Raw genomic sequence first — 21,537 nt, forward strand, 5'->3', positions numbered from 1 at the left:
GATCCTCCGGGACAAGAACATCGAGCCACACACATTCGTCTGGTTCCCAGCTCACATGGGACAGATCAAGGGAGCCCCGCCCAATCTCAATGAGTCTGCCCACATAGCTGCGCGAGGACTAGTAGACCGCGTAGCTACCGGAGGGCGCGCTGAGGTTTTGGAGAATCGGGACCCGCCCACCTCGTATAACGAAATTACCAAACATTTTTACCTGGGGCGGAGACAGTACCCTCCACCACACAGAAAATTAAGCAGACCACAGGCTCTGACACTCAGGCTACTTCAAGTCGGGGCGTACCCTAACCCCGCGCTATTGCACAAGATCTATCCTGAAATACAGCCAACTAATGCATGTTCATTATGCGCAGATATCGCTAATCTCGAACATATGCTCTGGCGGTGCCCCGCGTTACACGGCGGCGAAGTCATCACGCCGTCAAAATGGGAAGAAGCTATTACAAGCTCCGGACTCGAAGCACAACTATGGGCAGTCCAACGGGCCCGCGACGAAGCAGAGAGACTTGGTCTTTCTGTTCCGACGTGGGAGCGGCCCGCAACGTGCTAGGGCGCGTTCCGAGGGACCTAAATAAAGTTTATTCATCCATACATCCATCCATTATGAGGCACCTCTTTAGTAACATTCAGCCCTCCTCCATTTAATTCAAATTTTTCGCTGACGGAAGTTACCACCTTTTCGAAGTCCTCACCACCGCAAAAAATCAAGTAATCGTCCACATAACGAAAAACCTTAATAACCGAATTACCTAAGGCGCCTTCCAAAAGATTGTCAATTTTGCTAAGGTATAAATCACTAAGAACCGGAGCAACCTTAGAACCAATACATATTCCTGATTTCTGCACATAAACGCCTTCCTTCCAACCTACAAGCGTCTACAGTTAAACCCCGTGGACCAACCAACAAATCGTTAACAGAGCGTGTATAAGCATGCTTCAATAAAATTATTGTAACCAATAGCACTGTATAAAGACATAGGTTACTAGATGGTTAACAGACTGCTCATGGACAGTCTTTCTATTGAGAGAATGTTACTAGGGTGTCTATTGAACAATGTTGATAGTTCGTTACTACGAGGTCACCAGACAGCCTATGAACATGAGTCTGTTCAAAGTTGGTGGCCAATTGCAGCCAGAGCGTGGATAGATCGTTGGTACAGACGTATAAAGACAGTTTGTAGACACTCTTTTGATTGTTGGTAGGTTCTAGTAACAATTGTCTTTAGACCGTGAACTTAATGCTACCAGATATTTTTGTAAGGGTATTTTCTGCGAGGCAGCCTGCCTGCGATGCCGATGGAAGAAGAATAGCATCCTGTACATCTGCTGGAGCGTGATTGCATTTACGTTGCAGGGGAGGTGGCTTAATATTCAATACATGGGACTCTATCCGGCAGCTCTCGTGACGCTCTTCGCGCTGCTGTCCGTCCCTGGAGAACTGGGTGCTATGGCGTCTGCCGCGCACATCGGCCGCAAGACGTCTCTCGCTTGGGCACTGGTCATAGTCGCCATTGCCCTCTTCGGGGCCGCCGCGTGGGGCGATGCGAATGCGGTATCCAGCGTTACCCTGCTGACTCTGGCGAGTGTGGGCACAGACGCATCGCAAGCTGTTCTCACACTGTACACGACAGAAGTGTATCCTACAGTGATGCGCTGCTCGGCCCTGGCAACGTGCTCGTGCTTTTCTGCAGCGGCCAGCATCGTCGTACCAGTGGCCGTCCATCTTGGATTTCTCCAGGTGTCATGGCTGCCATTGGTCGTTTCGTGTCGCTGCTAGGGCTCGCCGCTGCTTCTTTGGCGATTCGACTGCCGGACGTAAAAGAGAGTGCTGTTCTGCCGGACGAGCTGTCGGACATACCGTTTGAGGCGCCACCGGGAGTCGCTCAGCCAGTGCCTGATAACACAAACATCGCTTCGCCGGGCATCCAGAGCAGCAACATACGCCGAAAGATACGAGAACGTTGACTTCTAGGCGATACAATGTCATAATACAGTAAAACCTCGGTGATACGAATCTCGCGGGGTTACCGAAAATATTCGTATCATCCGAAATTCGTATCACCAGAAAACATGGAAAATTAGTGTGCGACAAAAGAAAGTTGGCATACGTTTTGATTTAGTGTTTCTCAGGGCCGCAGCGACGTCATTAGCAGCTATGAATGACTGCCAGTAAAGTTTCTAGACGTCAACGATCATACTTGCACTCGTAAATATAGGGTGAACGCGCGTGTGTAATTATTAAACCAGGCCCCGTGACCGCTAGTAGCCTCTTCCTAATCTTTCTACGCTTTTCTGCATGACCCCAGAGTACTGCGGCGAAAGTGACTTAAAAAGCGCTTCGCACGCGATAGATAGAGGCCAAGCTCCTTCGCCAAGACCGTCCGCTTTGTCTCTTGGGGTCTTCGTCCACGTTTCATGGCACTTCATGACGGACCCGCAGCCCAAGTTTCAGTCTTGTTTCATAGAATGTCTGAATGCGGGGACATGGCTTGCATCGACGTGGCAGGCACGTGTTAATACAGTACAATGACGCTGCTGCCTCGAGCACAGGAGCACGCGTCAACGCGTTGGAAAAAAAAAAGCGCGACTTCAACATCATCTGTAATCTAAACGCGAAGGCGCATAAAGGCCTCCAAGATTCGCGCGCACTATGTCGGAGGCAATGACGCACCGTTGATGGTCGCGCAGCGCGCATGCCCCCCCCCCCCCCCCCCCCCGCGTGACTGCCGCCTCTTCCGCGACAGCGCAGGCAGCACCTGTTCAGTGGTTCGTACCTGTGCGCTACCGTACGTTCGTATCAAACGTCGCGGGGTGGAAATCGGTTCGCAACAACCGTACTCCAATACATTGCAGGCTAATGGGCCTTGGTCGGGACCATAGAAAAATTCGTATCACCCCGAAATTCGTACGAGCCGTGATCGTATCACCGAGGTTTTACTGTAGTTCGTGTGAGCGTGTTTTGTCGTTTGGACCGCATAACATTTGCTTAACCGTGCGCAGAGTCTTTATGATGTATCTGTTCTATGATGGCGGTTTTATTTAGCGAGTAGTATTTCGAACAATGACACAGCTATAGCACAGACTTGCTAAAAATAATGCGGTGATGACCCCACGTGTTCAAGACTTATACATTATGCACGATCATCCTGACTCTTTGGAGACAAACTAAAAGTAATGTGTTTTGCCGTCCCGTTAACATTGCTCTAATGCGTTAATTTTTTTAGCCTTCCAAAGATATCATTTCCCTATGTAAACATTAAGGAATCTGTTGTTTACTTCAACATACGCCAAGTGGCACCACCTAAACTGCGCTCTGAACAATGAAATCGCACATCAGTTTGTAAGTGTTCTTGCACTCACAAAAGTACGGCACCGATAACTAGGCCAGCTGCCGTCAAAGACTGAAGTGTTGGTCGGTTCACCGTAATTTTTTCCAGGTATCTAGTGTCCTATACAAAGAATGTGGCAAACGTGTTTGATTGCTGCACTTAACTTGACCGATGATAACGCGCCAGCCGTCGGTTATAGACAGCTGCGGTACTGACAGGATAATTTTGCTCTGTTTTCATTATTCTTGTTGCGAACAAATATGAAAAGACCGCTGAGCTGAGCGACTTTGCGGAATCGCAGCCCAACTTTAACCGAAACTATCTTTTACTGACCCCGTTGATTCAGCAAAATGCTAGTCATTCTGTACTTCACTTCACTAAAGAACTTGGGCAAACTTCTTATGCAAATTGGTAAACTAACCTTGTTTGGCTCTAAAATGCTTTTCTAAGTAATGAGCAAAGAAGGCTGTCGGCACTGAACCATTCGGCGCTGGTCATTCGTAATATGATGCATAGCAGACAAACCATGCGTACAAACTCGTCCGAATTTCAGTTATCTGAGCATCACATTGCCGTGCTCCTCACCCAAAAGTTGCTGTCACTGTCAGTTTTCCCAAGGCTGCGGGTAAATATTGTAATCGTTTCACCTAAGGCATCCAAGCAGGTAACGAATGACGACTTCATTCGGCGGCTAACTAGCTAACTCAGTCACATAAATTTGCCGGTAAGTTATCCATAACATCCCCTATATTTCATTTTATCAAAGATGCAGCGAAAAACATGGCCCGTGTTCAGAAAAACATCTTACGCTAAAAATATTTCGTAAGGGAATATTTCAGCCGATCGCGATGCCGGACATGTCTTTAGGTATGTAGGCTGATCAATGCGAAAACACACTTGTGTAAGAAACGTTTTGTGAATTCTGCCTCATATTTCTCGGCGATACCGTGAAAAGACTCTCACAATATTTTGGAGCCACATCCGAGCTTTACCGAAAAAAAAAATATTTCAAACCCCACGTTCGTAAAGATTGCGCATTCCTCTCAAGTAGTGAAACTAACGCCAGCAAGCTCCCAGCACCGTTAAAACAAACCGCTCTTAGTACACGTGCAATTGAAGGGTTGTCAACCTGTCAAGCTAGAAGCGACAACAGCACATTTCGCATTCCGAGTACAAACTCAGGCGCTGGTTTCTAGCTTGTGACCGCAAAGGTAAGATACGCAGCTGTTTGGTAGTGCATGCCCCCGACCATGATCCTGCGGTCAGTAAAGTTAAGCTTACACAAGACACGGTCATGTTCAGTAGAAAGCGCGCTGAGCACTCAGCCGCAAACCTATGCAGTGGAGAGACTCGGACAGAAGTTGAAATAAAGTAAACTTTGCTACGCAGTCCTTCACGCAGCTACAAAGCAATTCCAGCAGTGAGAAACAGTGTGAAACGAACCGTGAACGGCGACACCGCTCTACCTTTCGGGCGGGCGAGCCTTTGTATGCGACGTGATATGTTTTCGGCATCAATGTTTGCGGAAACAGCCGCTTAGGCGAACGTGCAATTTTTCTAGTCGAAGTCCAGCAATTTCGGCATCTTTCGAAAGAGGCTTTATACCCAAACGGCTAAGAGACTTTCAGTGAACCTTCTCCTCAATTTTCTTTCCTCGATCAACTGAATTTACTTATTCGTTCTCTTAATTTATCTGCTCAAAAACTGTGGCAGAGCCTTATTACCTAACGCATAAAACTATGTACGAGCGAGTGCTATAATGCCTCCAGAAGATTATGCCGACAAGGTCTTCTGAGCTGTGCAAAAGGTAATAACGCTCTTGTTTCTTCGTCTTGGGTTGTGTAATCACCGTTTGCCCAGTATGAACCAGCAAGCCCAACAATATGTTTTATTAAGATCTTCTAAACTTTAAAACAAAGCCGGCTTGTATGAGCTCTTAAGCGCTGTCATTTATTTTCCAATCTTCAACCACGAGATGGCTGCCTGTATTCGGCAGGTAGTCGTTACGCATGGTTGCAATCTTATGTCTCTGCTCTCGCAGTGAAGGTACATTACAATATAAATTCGGCGTCGATGTTTAAATCAATGTCCACTGATGGTATCAAAACTTTTAAATTAAAACAGAGCTTCAGCATTTAATAAATGCACCCTAACAATATACAATACACTATAACAAATGTACAAGCAGAGTCCTTCAATGCTTTTCTGGTCACGAAAATCCGCCCGCAGTTTCATGCAGGGACAGAGGCTGCCGCTAGGGTCGCCGCTGTCAACGCGGGGGCATTCGGGCACGCGCGCTGCGCTCGGCTGAATGCTGTGCCGGTTCGAGGCAATGATTTATCTTGCACCAAACCGCAATAATTCAACTACCACTCATACTTCACCTGACATGCAATGTGGTTGTTGCATACGCGTGTAAAAAAACTTACTTTCGCGTATTTTTTGGGATACCAAGGCTGCGATGGATTCAATCGTGCCGACGCAGCAATATTAGCGGTACGTGTCTTTCCAGCGAGGTTCCTTACCTCAGGCAGTGGAGCCCGAGAGTACTTATTCAGGCACATAGACTTGTGACACTGCGCAAGCCACTTTGTCGTGCGCGTCTCAAGGGCAGTATTCGAAACGAAAGAAAATTAGGAGCGCTGCGTCTGCAAGTGTCGACAATGAAGAATCAGACGCAGGCAAGGTTACAGCGGCCACCCGCCTTATCAAACGAATTACAAACAAGCACACGGGGATGAAGGAGGACAGCGTCATGCGCCTCATACACTCATTCGTAATCAGTCATGTTACTTATGTGGCTGCCTTCCACAACTGGACTGTCACTGAAAGGGAGAAACTCAATACCCTTATACGCAAGACATACAAGATCGCCCTCGGCCTGCCGGAGTCCACGAGTACCACTCGTCTGCTACAGCTGGGGGTGTACAACACGCTTGAGGAAATAGCGGATGCGCAAAGAGTCTCGCAACTCGAACGCATGTCCCTGACAGCCACGGGTCGGTACATCCTGCAGAAGCTCGGCCTGAATTACCACGTCCAACACGGTCAGAAACAAGCCATTCCACACAACATCGGCGATACGCTAATAGTTGCCCCTCTTCCTCGAAATATGCACCCCGAACATAACGGGGGCCGATGCCAGGCTCGTGCAAAGACACTGCTGCGCTCCTTCGGTGGGGAGAGGACTGCGCGATTCGTGGATGCGCAGAATACGCAAACAAACACCGGTTCACGGCGGTAGTCGTAGACGTTAATTCCCGGCTTACGCACGCGTGTAGTGTCAGCACGAAATACCCAGACACAGCGGAAGAGGTTGCGATTGCGCTTGCGCTTACCGACCCCATCTGCGAAGCTGTTCTTAGCGACTCACAAACCGCAGTCCGTAACTACGCGCGGGGGCGCATTTCCCCAGAAGCTCTCCAGATCCTAAGGAAGGCTGGTCGACAGCAGTTCAACAGCACCGCTATCCTATGGTTCCCAGCACACGTCACCATCCCCACCGACGAGGGCCCCCCTAATTCGAACGAGGTGGCACACCGCTATGCGCGAGAAATGACCCGCCGCGCAGAGTCGGATACCGCCCCGTCGAGTTCGGACCTCCTGCTTCAAAACACGCGAGAACGCTTGGTCAGGTACAACGACATCACCAAGCACTACCAGTTAGGCAGGCGGATATTGCCCCCACCTCACCCCAAGCTAAAACGACGCCAGGCAGTCGTCTGGCGACAACTGCAAACACACACCTTCCCCAGTCCGGTGCGATTGCGGCACATTTTCCCTGCCCAGTACCCGAATGCTACTTGTAAATTATGCCAGACAACCAGAGCGACGCTCTCACACATGTTATGGGAGTGCCCTGTCACAGCAGCTCAGATGGCAGTAGCTCCGGATGCTCTCGCATCGAAGTGGGCAGCCGCACTGCGCAGCTCCAACTTCAAGACACAAGAATGGGCAGTCCAGCGGGCCCGCGAGGCGGCGTTGAGGCAAGGCCTCGAAGTCCCCTCATGGGAGACCTGAGCCCGGGTTATTAAACATCGCCGGACTTTCAATAAAGTTGTTTCCATCCATCCTTAGATATTTCTTTTTCTTTTAAACTGTGGCGCGTGGAGTTATCCCCTGCGTCTCCAGCCACACAGGGACGTCTGATGCAAGGTGTTCCCGAAGTTCTTTCTTTTTTTTTTCCTTCCACATCACGAGTGGGTACAGAAAAGGGCCACTTTGTCGTGCGCGGCTCCAGGGCACTTTTCAAATTGAAAGTGATAGAAAACACTCACGCTCCTCCGAGATTTGCTTACCACCAGCGGTACATGGTGCATATAAATAGCTCTCCGTTATTTTGCCAGCGCATACATGGCGTGTGGCTCAGTTGTCTAACGCAGCGCGCTGGGGAGCGAGGGGTTGCTGGTTAGAATCTGCGGTCGGGTACTGCAGAATTTTTTCTTCCGCTTTATTTTTCTTTGTGCTTTATATATATATATATACATACATATACATATCCGGGGCATGACGGCGTCGACAGACGGCGACGGCGACGGCGAAAATCAGCCGGGAGTGTCCATATAATCGCAATAATAGAAACGGTCAAAGTGCCAAAGGTTCCCTAAGAAATGCTTCACATTTAAAATAAAAAGAAAGGGCGAATCGAACCGCTTGGTCATAAATCGCTTAGAACCGCTTGGTCATAAGCGAATTGCTTTCGCGCAACGCAACAAAACACAAACGGCGGAAGCTTTTGTTAGGGTGCATTTGTTTGTAGTTTCTTTATGGTCACCACCGCGCCGTCAGTGTAGTGTTCTGGTTAAAGTGACGGGCCCACCATCACTGTAGAAGCTTCCTATCTTTAATCTATGCATTGTTTATGTTGTGGTTATTTTGTTGAAAGTAATTGTAATTAAATTGGGGTGCTTTACGTCCCAACGCGCACACACGCACACACGCACACACACACACACACACACACACACACACACACACACACACACACACACACACACATATATATATATATATATATATATATATATATATATATATATATATATATATATATATATATATATATGCATCTGGGCGTCAGGGGTCACGCGTCTACACGTATGAGCCAGGCGTCAGCGAGCGGCAACACGTCAAACTACCTCTAAGGACGGGGACTGGAGCTGTCGTCTGAGAAATGCTTTCTGGTTGCGTTTACGCGTAAGGTAATGACCCCATACGTCATCAAAATCAATCGGTGCACTACCAGCTCTGAAAAGGATCACCGTTTCCTGGGAGTAATAATAGATCGTGACTTGTCCTGGAGCCCCCACATCGCCTACATGAAAAAGAAGCTCGCCGTGATCACCGACCTCCTAAGGTTTCTTGCGGGAAAATCGTGGGGTGCGTCTGTACGAGCGACTGTATACTGTACTTTTCCTTGACTTCATGCGCTACAGCTTACCTGTGCTGGGCAGGACGCAAGGAACAAACGTACGCGTCCTCCAGTCGATTCGAACTCAAGCACTGAGAATATACCTTGGGCTTCCGAGATGCGCGTCCTCAGCAGCGACTGTCGTCATCGCTCGTGATCACCCAGTCACAACATACATTCGCGTCGATGCTTTAAGAATGCACATAAGACATGCCGCCTGGATTCCATCACACCACCTCGCCTCACTTCCAGCTTCTAGGCCACACTCTGCGTTCAGCGGTATTATTTCTTCGCATCGCACAGTGATTGCCGCGACCTTCACGCACGCAGCAAGACCGCCGTTGCCGTTGTGGTGTCTACATCCCCTGGAAGCCCTGATAACCATTCCCGGAATACAAAAGAAAAAACAGTCGTCACCTTTGGCGCTGCAGCAAGCCACACTGCTGCTCCTGCATGAAAAACACAGTAAACGCTTTCACATTTGCACAGATGGTTCAGTTTCTTCTGCAAGCTCAACAGGCCCAGTGGTCAAACCCGAGAAATCCGTCACCATAAATTTCAAGGCATCGCATTTGACATCATCGACGGCTGCAGAACTCGCCGCCGTCCATGCTGCTCTAGAGTTCGTAGTTGAAGAACCGCCACAGGCATGGCCAGACTTCTCCGACTCCAAAACAGCCCTCCAGTGCATTATGTCGCCATATCGTCATGGACCAAATGAACAGGTAGTCGTCGACATAAGACTGCTTCATCACCGCGCTATACAGAAGCAGCAAAACATAGCCTATCAATGGATACCGGGCCATTGCGGTATCTACGGAAATGACCGTGCAGATGAAGCCGCCCGATGTGCTCACGATGCTCTCCACTGTGCAGCTATATATAACCGTTATCAAGAACGGACGCCACCACAAGGCTTCGTTCACTTGCACGTGAATTGACACTCGCGCAGTGGAACTAAACGGAATTTACCAACGCCCGTCTTCACAACTTGGACCCGAATCTACAGCTCCGCCTTCCATCGGGAATAACTAGAGCTGAGGAGACGCTCCTGTGCCGCCTGTGGCTCGGGGTGGCCTTCACGAATGCCTACTCATTTCGAATCGGAGTGGCCAGCAGCCCGACATGTGATAACTGTAGCGGCGAGGAGGCAATCGCCCATCTTCTCTGTGAGTGTCCTCGCTTCATTGCACCGAGAAAAGAACTCTCAAAAGTGTTAGATATACTTAACAATTGCCTATTGTCGAAGAAGAAGGTCTTAGGACACTGGCCTAAACAGTCCTCGGCACGGAAAGCTTTGAGAGCGTTGTTGCGCTTCTTGCGGACAACTAGTCTCAGAGACAGACTTTAAGCAGTGTCGTTTATCGTATTATTGTCCTTTTTTGCTCTATTTATACCATCTCTTTTCTATCGTTCTTCCGTGTTTTTTTTTCCTCCTCCTCCTCCGCCTTGCCTAAGTTTAATTACGCACCGTGGTAGCCCAGCAGCGCCACGCCTTAGCAGCTGAGCTACCACGGCAAGTATTTTGCCTGGCATTGTTAGCACTCTATGGTACTAAAATGCAAACACCAGTAGAGGAGCTCGCTTTGGCGCGCACCGTATTTCCTGATGAATTTAAGTGATATCCGTCACACGCAAACAGAATTCATCCCTATCAACTTCAGTCATACTAGCTGTTTTATTTTTATCTTCATCGCTCACAGAAGATAACAACACAATCCCTTACATACATTCCATTTTGTAGCACCTAGTCAAATAAAGATACAGTATAAGCTAAGAAAAGAAGATGACTTTTAAGAGCTCGTTTTTCTTTGTTAGACACAGTATTAATGAGAACTAAAAGACAATTGTCTGTTAGTTCTCATTAGTAAGATAAGAGCTTACTTATGAATGCAGTTGAAGATATCCTGCCGACAGTAGCCACTCGTGGCCAGAGACTGGGCTGGAGAAAGGCATGTCTCCTGGCCGAAACGTCAGAATAAATATTGATATAAATGATTATTTTGCGCACAGCGCGGCGGTGGCAGGCAGGCGAGCATCACAAAGCAGCAGCATTGATTGAGTTTAGCGGCGCCGCGTCCACAGCAACGCTTCGCTTTAGTTCAGTAAATGTTTCACGTGTAGAGCCGTAGACGTGCTAGTGTGACAGCATTTATGCGTAAACAAATGAGCACCGCGAGTGGGCATGGTGAAGGGCATATTTCATCCTAAGCGCCCGCAATTCTTCAGAAGTGCACTCAGCCCGCCGGAAGTTCCTCTCGGCGTTCTGCGTGAGATATGAACCTCGCTCATTAGTTTTCTTCTATCCCTTCGCACGCGTATCATCAACTTAGTCAACAGAAATACAGTTGCTGCGTCACTACCTGTGCAGCCTTCAAAAATATTTCGTTTTATTTCTCTTTTCTTTTTTTTTGGGGGGGGGGGGATTTGTTAGAAGGTCGGGACAGTCTCCAAGCCGTTTCCTGAAAAGATTGAAGTTTATGTGGTGTTAACGGTGAAAAAATATTGAGATGCAAAGAGGCGAAATCCTCAGCACTACTTATATTGCTTTATATCATAAATCATGCAATAGACCGATCGCACCACAGAATGAGCGCATGCGCGAGATTGCTGCAGCGGTGCTGACGCCATCTTAGTTGGGGTATAGTACTCTGAATGCAGCTATTGCGGCTTATCTCTGCGTACTACAGGCATACCTGCATTCTGTACGAATCCTCAGCGCATATGACAACTGAGGTTTGTAGAAATCATCGTCTGGACTTCCAGTGTAGTTCAGGTAGCCACCGCTTTCGGCGCTTGGCCGCTGCATCCCGCACCCGTACCTCTTCGAGGTCATCTTGCCGCCGCTTCCGCGTTGCTTCGGCTTCGCGGGCTTGTATCTCGGGGTCCGCACAACGCTGACGACTCTCTGCGGCCTCGCGAGGTCTCACCGCAGGGTCTTGGCGGCGAGCCCGGGATGCTGCTGCCTTGCGAGCCCTCCGCTCCGCCGCCTTGTCTTCTTCGTTCATGTTATTAGTATCGAAGCGCACTGCCTGAGTGGAGCGAGCGCCGCATGCTGCAGTTGGCTATGCTATATGTGGTTTTGCCTGCGTTAATGTCATCATCAAGGCACTCGAAGAACAAGAGGAAGAAGACTTCTGTCGCGCGAGCGTGCGCCTGCTACAGATGGCTATGCTATATGTGGTTTTGCCTGCATTAATATCATCATCAAGGCGCTGAAGAACAATAGGAAGAAGACTTCTCTTTCGCGCGAGCTGTGCCTGTAGCGGTCGCCTCTGGAACTAAGGTTAAGCTTACGGCACGGGACTTTCCCCAGCTTAAGAACCTGGAGAGCCATCTCCTAAAAAGAACAGTCAGCATTGCTTACATGTGACCGTCTCTTCACGTTGATGCGTTTGCGTCGCTTCGCATTGCTGTTGCTTTTCTTATCTGAATAAATAATACTTTAAATAACGAGAAACCACGTTCCCATCGTCATGAGAGCAAAGATTTGCTTCAGTGAATGTCGGCACGCAAGCAATGCAAACAACGGTATGCGGTAAATAACTTGGCCAAGCCGGCGTGCTCTACGCGATCACGAGGTAGCGCTATATGAACGGGACAAAACAAATCAAACAGACGAAAAAGAAAATTAAGACAGTTTTGCAATAGAAGTGCCGAGCTGAATGGCCTGCCTCGTTTCTAGTCATTTTTCTCTTTCTTTCTTCCTCTCTCTCTTTATCTGTTTCTCTTTCTCTCTTTCTGCTTTGTCTTGCTGTCGCTTTTTTCTATATCATTTTTTAGTGCTTGTTTCTTTCTATATCTTTCTCTCTCTGTCTATTTATTTCTCTGTCTTTCCATCTTTTTCCTGTCTTTCTTTCCTTTCTTTCTCTCTATTTCTCTGTTTCGCTTTCTTTCTCTCTCTCTCTGTACTCGCTCTCTCCCCCACCAGAGTTATCGCATCCCACGCCGGACAAATCGGCGCTCGTGTTCTGGGAGCGAAGCAGAAGATGAAGAAGAGGACGAAGAAAGAGCGTGTGGGTTCATGATGATGGTTTTCTGTCGGCTCTGCACGGCATAACAGCTCCATCGTATAAAGCTTTTTAAGCTATTTTTTCGTTCTTACTCAAAGCAACACATCCCACGTACACTAGGCTGTCAACGCACGACTTCGATCACAGTGATGCGTTAAACACTAATATGAACGAAACGGTCGCCGTGAAGCAGGTTAGAGGCGCGTCCACTGAACTGCAACTCGCCGCATGCCTTGTGCAAAAGTTTCACGTCTGAACGTCACAGAAATCTCGTAAGCGGCAAAATATTTCCAGCTGCACTTTTTTTTTCTTTTTTTTCGTGCAAATGTGCTTCTCAAACGTCCCCATATATGCTCCGAAGCTTCGAGTTATTGCCGTACTTAGCTAGTATTTTACACCCTGTGCCCCACCAAAGTTTATCTTAGCGTTTCGTTCATACTGAACAACCAATCCTAACAACGTGATGTTGTCAAGTGGTTGAACCCCTACGCCAGAAGAAAGAGAAATGAAGATTTTTTTTTTGACATACGCACACAGCATAGATAAACTCGTACATCAATCGTACTTCCTTTGACGCACTTGATGGTGATACCGCGCAAGTAATAATCAGGAATAGGAAACAGGTCGCACCCTAATACGCTACTTTTCACGAAAGAAAAAAAAAAACGAGATTGAACACAAAAAAACGCAACCACAATAATGTCCGCAACGCTGCCCACTTTGAAGCACTGCTTGCCACGATGAGGCAAACGATTTCGATACGAATCTGTGCCTCTGCAACCGAACGTATGCATTCCCGGATGTGATCGCTCACAAATAGCGAATGGCTAAACCAATAGCAGCTTCACTCCGAGCATTCACAAAATGGTTTCTGCCGAAAGCGCCAGTGAAAATGTAATTCAATGTTTGGAAAATACGTCCTGCAAAGCAAGTAAGATGCGATGCCTATATAGGAAATGAGATGGTTCACGCGAACAAAGAGATAACAACGAGGACCCAAAATGAAAAGAGACGTACAGCCGCCCCTTTTATGGCCGGGAGTTTTAAGAAAGCAGTCGCCCCGACAGAAGGCCCCGGATACCGATAAAGAAGCGCGAATGATTTCTCATTGCCACTTGAGGACACAGCCATAACTTGCCGTGCACCGTTGGTTCAAGAGAAGGGGCGAGAAAAAGAAAACGATCGATACATAACACTTGCATTCAGTCGCCAGGACAGGAGACAAAGAAGAGCAGCGAGAAATGACAGGCTCGACACCTACGCAGTTTCAGCTTGTGACGTGAAAAGCAGCAGCTGTTGCCTCAGAGCCAAGGCGCGAATGAGGACCAAGAAAGCAGCCGCCCGGACGCGTAAGAGAAGCGGCAAAATGAAACGCCGCTTGCACCAGGAATTGCACGGACGCCCATCACGAGGCAGAAATGAAAGGCGCAAGGGAGGGCGAGCAGGTGAGGTGCGGGAAAAGCATCAACTAGGCATCTGCAAGATGCCCTCCTCCCGATGTGTGCACTCGCAATCGATGGTTACATGCACGGCCATCTGCGAGCGCAGCGAGCAATCAGTGCGCAAGCAGACAAGCATACCAGCACGCAAAGAGACATACGAAAAAAAATGTTTGCCTTACGCACGCAAAACCTAACCTGTACATACGCTAACAAAAAAGAGCACGTACTCACTCCGACCACTTTTCCTACTCACCTCCGATGTCCCCCCTCGAAAGGAAAAAGAAAAATATCAACAGAATTTATCTCAGTGCGAATGTTAACGTTGATGCGATCAGCGTGGAAGCAGTGTACCGACGTGCCGTATTGTGTTTCCGTGTGTATCGTATCGTACACACACACACACACACACACACACACACACACACACACACACACACACACACACACACACACACACACACACACACACACACACACACACACACACGCACGCACGCACGCACGCACACACACACACACACACACACACACACACACACAAACACACAAACACACACACACACACACAAAGATATATAGACATATAAAAAGCATGTGAATATTGGTAAATGCATTAAGTGTACACGGGAAAATCCTTACACGAACATGCACACTGACGTTCACATTCAAGGACAAAAGAATGCACGGAAGTTGGAGGCAGCGTATAGCAGCTTATGCTTGATTGGTCCTGCCGGTTGTTGCTTAATTATCCTTTTCCTGTTACCTACAGTAGCAACATCATTAGTCTGATAGAATTAGGTTGAACCTGATAAATCATACAGAGACGCACGAAAGAACAGATTAGTGTCGAGCTAGTTCTCTGAAATTGCGCACACCAAAAAGTTACTCATCCTAAATTACAAGCCGCATAAACTTACAGCATACTGACTTCACATGCAATGAATGACAGCAATACAATAGAATTCCGAGGGCCTCTTACTCTGGGTACATTGTTACAACACCTGACTGCCACGCAAAAGGCCTGGGTTCATTCCAGTATCCATCGTGATTTTTCGCTCACAAACAACGCCGCCGACACCGACACGGCACGGACTGCGACTCGGACTCTAAAAAATCGCGTTAAAATGAAAACGAACTGTTAACTCCCAGATACAATGAGCAATTCAATTAATTAATTAATTATTTCAATAAAGCTTGAAAGTAATCTTTCGCCACCCACAAAAAATAGACAAGTGAAAGAAGAGGGAAAAAAAGCCGAGCGGGATATATATCAATATTATTAGGATATTCGAGGGCCTACCACATTTGTAAAAGAAGGACAGGGAAGATCATTCTGAGCAGAAGAACAGCCTGCTAATTTGTCATTCGAATTTCGCAGTGCCCTTGCTGTATAATACGTAATTATCGCGTGACGCGTGACGCCGATTGGAGTCTGCAAAACACTCGCCTCGTCATTTGAAAATGAATGAAGGGCGCACTCTGGATACGCACAGTGCTTGCCACAGAAATTTTCGTTCCGACCTAGCAATGGTGGCTAAGAGTACTTGTGCTTAAAACGGCAGCAAAGGAGTAGTTTGCTCTAAGTATTCATTACTATGTTTGTTGAAGAGAGCCGAAATAAACGATGAACGTCATTAGTGAAGAACCCGGGACGGATGGAAGCTGAGTTGTTTACGCTTCCGGTTCCATGGTGCTTCCTTATTATTTCAACTACGGCATCAGAATATAACGTGTTTAAAAAAACAAAAAAAAAAGAAACGAAGGAAAAGAGGCGGCGTTAACGAAAGGCAGCAACCACTCGGTACTTCCAAAGCAGGCACTCTTCATCCGTGCGCAGCTGTTCCTCCTTGCCTTGTTGGACCTCTTTCAAGCTTTGCTGCTGAAACGAATCGGTCGAGTAGCGTGAGGAAGGAGGTTTCTAAAAGGCTTTGTAAACAAACCGGCGACGGTCATTTTCCTTTGGAAAAACAGACGTGTGTACGTCTGTTTAAAAAGCTCCCGCGCACCGTCTTCACGCGATGCTGCCGGACGCTACTAAAGAAGGAGTTAACAGCGGTTTTTGCTAAGGGGTGTCCTTGTTATTCTTTATCCAGAGGTCCCGTTTTCACAAGGTAAATGTCGCTGGTATCGTTTTTGGGTCACCTGAGAAGGTATCGGAGATCACTCCCCGTACGCCTCGCCTTTGGCCCCGCACTCGGATGAAAGAGACGTTGGGAGTGTTTGCGGAGCCTCTACGATCGAATGAGAGACGGGTTACTACGGTTAAGTCGTAAGCAGCGCTCGCGCTCGCAAAGACGCCCTCTCCTGTTTTGGAGAAAGTGTTGACACAGTACCCCGGTTAACCGTTTCATAGAAGTGCTTCGTATTCGAGTTGGTTCGGCGATGCTAAGACGTTAGTTCAGTTCAGCGCATGCAGATCGGTCGGGCGTTCTTTTGAGTCCGGAAAAGCGGAAGCGAGGAAAGCGAAACTTCGTTAAGTCTGCTTTAATTAGCCCCTCGAAGTAAACAGTGACGTGTACTGCGAAAGTAACCTCGATTAAGACAGCCACTGCAGCTGGTTTTTAATTGCCTCGAACACAAATGACATAGAAATGGCAGCTACATTTCATTAAAGTTGATCTAGGTGCTTTGAAAAAATTGGGAGACACTTAAGCTTCGCCTTTAAGAGTTGAACGTGATAGCGATATCCGGCCCCATCCTCATCGTGCTCTGTTTCCCTTGTCCATGTTTCCCTTGTCCATGTCCATTTCCCTTGTCCAATGTTCAGTCGCCCAGCCAGCCACACACTCACACGCGCACACACGACATATCTATAGTAAAGGTAAAGGTTTGCGCCCTTTTCAACAGCACTTTTATGACAGCAGTGCCCCACTACGTGTATGTAAGAGAATGCGCGCACTAATGCGTATGCCTTTTGCAATGGGTGGCATCCTTAAAACCAGCAGCAATTACGCGCATGATACTTTTTCGAAGTTGCGATGCACCCACTACGTGTTCGTAAGGAATTAGGCGCAGTAATGTGTGTGCCTTTTCTAATGGGTGGCTGGCTTTAAACCACCAACACGTTATGCATTTCACATGGTGTGACGCCCGATTGCAACGAACGCTTGTACCCCGTTTTGCTGCGATGTTACATCACGTACTGTGACACCTGTACACAGGACGCGTATGTTTGTGAAACATAAAAGTTAATTTCAGTGCAGTTCCAAGCAATGGCGTAGCTCTGTGGTAGAACAACCGCTTGCCTCGCAGATGTCCTCGTTTCGATGCTCACACGAGCCGAAGATTTTTTTGTTATTTATTTTATTTGCACCTTTCTCGATTTTTCGGTCACGGACAAGATGATTTTTTGGTCACATCAAACGACACCGAAGCCGACGACGAAGCCGACAACGAAGCCGACACCTACGCCGATGCCGACGCCGACACCGAAATTTCTGCGAAACGAGCTCTTTAACGCCGTCGCGTTAATAGTATACATGTAAGCATGGCCATGTAAGAACCATGTAAGCATGGCCAAAGCGTTAAGGCACACGAAACGAAATCCCTGTCCTCTTGTGTAATATCAGTGTATCTTCACCAGGAAGAATAAGGACCGAATGATTCGAGTTTTCGTTAGCTACAGCAAAATGAAGCCAATACGCAGTCAAACAAGAGAAAGCATTGCTGACGTTATGGGTTATATGCTATAACTACAATGCAACAATGAAAAATAAAAGGCATTTTATATTCGTCTAAAACACAACTTTTTCTTAGAAGGCAGAACTTCAGGGGAAGAGGGAAGCTAAAAGTGATGAAAAATCCTTGAACACGGGGTGTCGCTAGAGAAAAAGCTTCGACAATTGCCTTGTCTTCTGCAAGGCACCAACTGCCCGCCTTAGCGCGTGCATATATCTTGCCCTCTCCTCCTCCTGTGTTTTGGTTGGGGGAGATGGTGCTGAGTATACACACAATATGCTGACATCTCACTATGGAGAAAATATAAGAAAAATATGAATGGCGAGAGTCCAGCAATAGAAGATGGCGCCAGCGTCAGCAGGGTTAGTTACATTGGCTGGTGCTTCTCACGGGGCCATGATACCGCACTGAGACAATAATTAATAATGTCTCGAGACGTCATTTATGCGGCTCCTTTTATTTTGCCAAGACCGGCCGGATGCGCTTTGCGTTGCGCCTTCGCTCTGGTGGCTGAAAGTCGCTGCGACGCGATGAAGGACCTTGCGAGACATGGAGTAGTCGAGATTTCACTCTAAAATTAAAGAAGTGGCTTTAACGACCCGGCCCACTTTGTCTTCGCGAAAGCCTGAAAGAGAGGCCAAAGGTTACGATAAAGAAGGCGATCCCCTGGCACAGCAAACGTCATGGAAAGCTTCCGTGGAGCAGCGCCGGCTACTTGGAGAGTAAAAAAAAATAAATAAATAAAACGGCGGATGGCTTTCGCCTTCGAATCGTCTTAGGCGAGCGCATAAGGGACTTTGTGAGTTTTTGTGAATACACGCTCTGATGCACCACGTGACCCCACCGTATGACATTTTCGACGCAACTTCATCAATAACGAAGCCACTTTTACAGTCACTAAGCGCTTGACAGTCAGAGACCGCAAAAAGGTAACCCAAGAAAATATGCTCCTATATACAAGGCTGAGCCGCAGACAGCTGAGTACCCTTATATTAAGACGCTAATTCTGGGGAAAAATGCGAAGTTGTTAAACTTGTCCTTCAAGATACCATATTATTGACAATATATTGAAACTGTTGCGTGTTCATTTTTAAGCCTATACCTGATGGCGCGGAACGAACACGTAGCTTCAGCAGAATAGAAGAAACTGAATAATGTTTATGTGCACGGTTGCTAAAGATCGCTGCAGAGCGTATTATGTACTGCGCGCAATCGATATAAATCACCTGGGTTTGTCTAAATGAAGCATCAGGTCCAGAGCAGAAGCCTACATATCCAAGCCCTTAATATATAAGAACGATTCGTCTCATCCAAAGCCCCTTCACTTCCTTAAGCTACCACCGTAGCTTAGTTCCGGTTGTCGTAATTCATTAGGGTTCGTTTTTATTTTGCCGGATATCGAAGTAACTAATCCTCATGGCAAAGCGAACATTAATCCATTTCTGCATTCGCTCGGCAACGCGAAGAGGCAAGGCCGGAAGTGCCTTCATTTGTCACCGGGCAAGGAAGTTTTGCTATAAATATCACATGAGGCAATGAACGCAGCTCAACACGCTAGTGTTCTCTCTTCATGCTCGGATCGGTTAAACGAATAAAACAAAGTTATTCCCTCTATTTGTGCCCTATGTGCAGGCTTAATTGTAGCGACGCAGAGAGCTTAAGTTTCCGCGTGCAACGCAATCGGTGCGGTGTAAGGAGCGGGGTTCGGCGGGTCTCGTAAGGTAGCTGGTTCCCGCCATCCGTCCCGATAGTTGATGAGGTCCAGTGAGGAGGCGCGTTCTTTCAGGAAGGAACGTAGATTTACTTTTTACAAGTGAGAGAGAAAACGAGTGAATCAACTCACTATACTGAACTGCACTACTACAGAAGTCTTCGGCTTTTAAAGTCCTGTGTCTGTCAAAACTGGGGACCCTGAAACCGGTGTCCGCAGCTCTCGCCAATCCTGTGACTTGCCGTGCCGACGTCCGGCCTCTAGAAAGGAGACAAAGAGTCCCACAATACACTCGTCGGTCGGGAAGTCCAATTGGGGAACACCAGTGCACCACACAAAGCTAATCACGCACCACGCCCCGACCACTCCACTGCTGGAATCTCGGCGAGGGGGTTGAGTCCGAAGGAGGGCTGGGGTGAAAGGTCGATGACCTCTGCTGCCGTTGCCGGGAACACTCGTAAGAAGCGTTGATAGCTGCCTTCGGCTGCAAGCATAGGCGTACCCAGGGTTCCCCATCAGGGGGGCAAAGGTTCATCGCAGCGCCCCCCCACCCTACTAAGTCAATCTATGGGACAGATGTTGCGCCCCCCCCCTCTAAATGACTAGAAGGGTCAATATACGCGGCAGATTTCGCGCCCCCCCCCTCTTAGGTGATTAAAGGGGGCGGCCGCCCCCCCCCCCCCATGCCCCCCCTGTGCGGACGCCTATGGCTGGAAGGCATCACCCGGTTTGATGAGAGGAGCTACAGCGGCGCTGTCCCACGCTGACAAACACCGCACAAGAAAGGAGAGGTGTCAAATTCGGAGGACAGGGAGACAGTCCACTCCAGCAAGCGCAAACCTTCATGTCTGCGCTCGGGTAGAAGAATGCAGTGGCTTGGTGAGAATCCCTCCAGAGGTACCATCTCGCTGAAAACACCGAGCCAAAAAGGGGTCTCCGAATTGCAACGTTATTTTGCTGGAAAATCCATGCTTGCCTCCATCTAGGCGCCGACACGGGGGGGGAGACAGCATTCCGGCAAACAGGTGCACGCAAAATGGCGCCGGCCTCGATGAATTCGAAGGCCAAACGTAACAGCGGTTCCTCTCTAAGACGGCCATGCCTGCATCTGTGGCACCCGGTGCGCTGTTATTGCGCCAATAATACGCTGTATTTTGGCTAAAACATTATAAGCGGAGCTTCAGGGACTTTGAGAGCATCTAACAAAAATTTGAGATGTGTTGAGCTTATGTTAGTCTGTATTGGATAAACAGACGTAACGTATAGGGGTAGATTTACTGAACACATGACAGGTAAGTCCGTCCCTGTACGTTGCACGCGATTACGAAATGCAATGTACAAATAAATGACCTCCGACATTCCACAGGGTTAGCTTGTCACAGTATGAACGATATCGCTAGTTGATAAGAGATGCTTACCAGGGGCGTAGCCAGAAATTTTTTTCGGGGGGGGGTTCAACCATACTTTATGTATGTTCGTGCGTGCGTTTGTATGTGTGCGTGCCCATATACGCAAGCAAAACTGAAAAATTTCGGGGGGGGTTTGAACCCCCCCAACCCCCCCTTTGGCTACGCCCCTGATGCTTACTATAAAAACCTCACTTTGACAACTGAACATTTCCAAGGTCGCCGGTGACGTAAGCGCGCGGGTGTAGTGTCGATAGGTCACAGTGTAATGTTGGCTTAATTGCAAAACAGATATAAGGCTATGCTGCGCAAGCGTATGACACCGTACACTTATGGAGTTAGTGGTGCCAAGCCCTGTATCTTAGCTAGAAAGTATATGTGAGCAAAAGCATCGATTGCACATCGAGATTATGTGTAGGGTCTTACAATTTATTCCGATAATTACCCCAATTACTGTGTGGAACTATAGCACGATCAGGGCCACGCATAAGTGCTGTCGGAAAAGCTCCGCGCGAGGTGTGCCACGGACGTTG

General features: G+C 48.0%; 1 protein-coding gene across 1 annotated transcript; it reads left to right on the forward strand.

Annotated features, from left to right (window-relative positions):
• The first annotated feature begins 1,393 nt into the window (after positions 1–1,393).
• LOC119381082 (solute carrier family 22 member 12-like) lies at positions 1,394–1,792 on the forward strand. The gene has a single exon (XM_037649069.1). The coding sequence runs from the start codon at positions 1,394–1,396 to the stop codon at positions 1,790–1,792; it is 399 nt and encodes a 132-aa protein (XP_037504997.1).
• The last annotated feature ends 19,745 nt before the right edge of the window (positions 1,793–21,537 follow it).

This window comes from Rhipicephalus sanguineus, chromosome 2, assembly GCF_013339695.2.
Source record: "Rhipicephalus sanguineus isolate Rsan-2018 chromosome 2, BIME_Rsan_1.4, whole genome shotgun sequence".
NCBI classification, from domain to species: Eukaryota; Metazoa; Arthropoda; class Arachnida; order Ixodida; family Ixodidae; genus Rhipicephalus; species Rhipicephalus sanguineus.